The sequence below is a fragment of the Drosophila erecta genome, unplaced genomic scaffold (genome assembly GCF_003286155.1).
Source record: "Drosophila erecta strain 14021-0224.00,06,07 unplaced genomic scaffold, DereRS2 tig00000055-arrow-pilon, whole genome shotgun sequence".
Lineage (NCBI taxonomy): Eukaryota > Metazoa > Arthropoda > Insecta > Diptera > Drosophilidae > Drosophila > Drosophila erecta.
Window position 1 is genome coordinate 2,785,276 of NW_020825200.1, and position 2,111 is coordinate 2,787,386.

General features: G+C 51.4%; 1 protein-coding gene across 1 annotated transcript; it reads left to right on the forward strand.

Moving 5' to 3' along the window:
• The first annotated feature begins 422 nt into the window (after window positions 1-422).
• On the forward strand, window positions 423-1,366 carry LOC6542180. Its single transcript, XM_001968401.3, has 2 exons — window positions 423-714; window positions 777-1,366. The coding sequence occupies exons 1-2, from the start codon at window positions 481-483 to the stop codon at window positions 1,344-1,346; spliced, it is 804 nt and encodes a 267-aa protein (XP_001968437.2). The 5' UTR covers window positions 423-480; the 3' UTR covers window positions 1,347-1,366.
• The last annotated feature ends 745 nt before the right edge of the window (window positions 1,367-2,111 follow it).

The following is a 2,111-nucleotide window of genomic DNA, read 5'->3' on the forward strand; positions in this document are numbered from 1 at the left end:
TCAGGATTGAAACTGGGGACTGGGGATGAAGACGCAGGACAGGATACACAGCTAGATTGTGTATGATGAGATTATTTGAATTACCTTTGCAATCAAATTGACACCACATAGACGTCCCGGACTGACGGGGACAGACAGTCGGACAGGAAAATGACAGTTCGCCAGAGGGGCGGGGAGCCACTGCCACGCCCTCTGCACCACCACCACCACCACCACCGCCACCGCTTGGAAGTGCATCCAGTTGGGGAGCGGAAGTGGCAGACAGCCCCCGACCATTCGGAAGCAAGTGTCAGCCGGAATACTTTACATTATTCATGCCAGCACGTCCAAATGAAATTTTCACTAATGCCCAAAACATTTTCATTTGAAACCTGGGCTCAGAGCAGGCCGATAATTGAATGTAACTGAAATTCCAGCCACTCCGCATTAGCTGCCATCAACGAGAGCACAGAGCACATCCCGGAATTACATATATCGTATATGATAATAATGTCTGATTCCAAAGCGGAGTACAACTCGGGTGATTTGGGTGTGGAGCCGATGGACAGCTTTGCATCCCAAATATGTGCGCACTTTCCCAGTCTTCAGCAGCATCGAAAGCAAATTGTTAGTCAGGCCCAGCAGCATTCCCAGATGTTGGTGGCCAATCTGTACAGGAACAAGAAGATCAGCTGCGAGAAGCCCGCATTTCCGCCGCAAGTGTGTGCTCCAAAGGTACGGCTGACCAACAAAGCTTTTATCTCTTGGTGTTATCTATTGTACTTTGTATGCGTTAGGCCTATCGCTTCAAGGACATCTATTCCAGTCGCAAGGATCGGTTGCTACGCGAGTGCCAGGAGCAGGAGCGCAAGCAGCGCGAGTTCCACAGCCGCCCGATGCCCGATTTCCGGCAGGTACACGAACGCCAGGCCTCCAGGGTCGTCGTGCATCGGGTCACCTGTCCCATGACCCCCAATGTGCTCAGGAACTCGCGTGAAATGGAGGAGAAGCGCCGCTTGCGGGTGGAGCAACTGCAGCGGGAGCGCGAGCAGCAGTGGCAGCTGCACAGAATGCAGGCGCCCAGGGCCAAGCCCATTCCGCTGAGCAGCCGGCAGCCCTTGTTGTCCTCGAATCGTCCTGCCGCAGTTCAGCCATTGAAGTTGAAGTTCGAGCCCTTCAACCTGACCGCCGAATTGCGCGTCCAGCAGCGGCGCATTTTCAACATCCAGACGTCCAAGCTGCAGGAGACGCGGCGGCGCGAGCTGGAGGATCTGCGCCAACGGGCGGAACGGGAGGCCTACCAGAAGCAGCGCCAACGAACCATGTTCCGCGCCAGACCCAATCCATTCTCACAGACCGCACGTTGACCTGGGGATTTCCCTCTATTCTTGCGCTTTTTCCATTTCCTTTCGGGATTCCCTTTTGTTTGATTTTATTTTTTGTTGCAAATTTGTTTTGTTCGAAGAAATTAAATTACTATAATCACCAGCAGGCAACCGCAAACTCACTGTGGGCGGCACATTAATAGTGCTTTCTATCTCCTATGTGCATTTAAAAATCGTGAGCCATTTCAAATGTATTTCATTTCAGTCGGGAGTGAGATGAGCTTCTTTTTCGCTTTCTTAATTAGACACTCGCTGCTATTGCTGTGCCCCCTGCTGTAGGTGTGCATGTGAGCTGCCGCACATTCAATTTGTTCATTTAAAATGGCTTAGGTCGGTGGCTCCATCAATCAAGTGGCCCTGCCCCAATCCTGCCGCCATACACATACATATAGCCCATATCCCATATCCCATATACGAGTATGTACGTCGAGCGAGCCGATGCAATCCCGTCCGCAGGGCCACGCCCACGTGTTCCACTACAAACAATTTGTTGTAAGTGTATCAATTGATGCGCCTGCATGTGTGTGAGTGGGTAGTGGGTGTGTGGGTGTGCGAGTGTGTGAGTCACATAATCAAAAGCACAAATACTAAAACAAGCACTCAAACTGTCAAAGCGATGATTGATAGTGTTGACATTTGCTTTTTGGCTCCAGCCATCAGCCATAGGATCTGACTTTTTGCGCATTGAGCTCCTGTTAATGGGACGTTTTGGCGGCGGCCTCGTCCTTTCAAAAGATTCCATCTCCC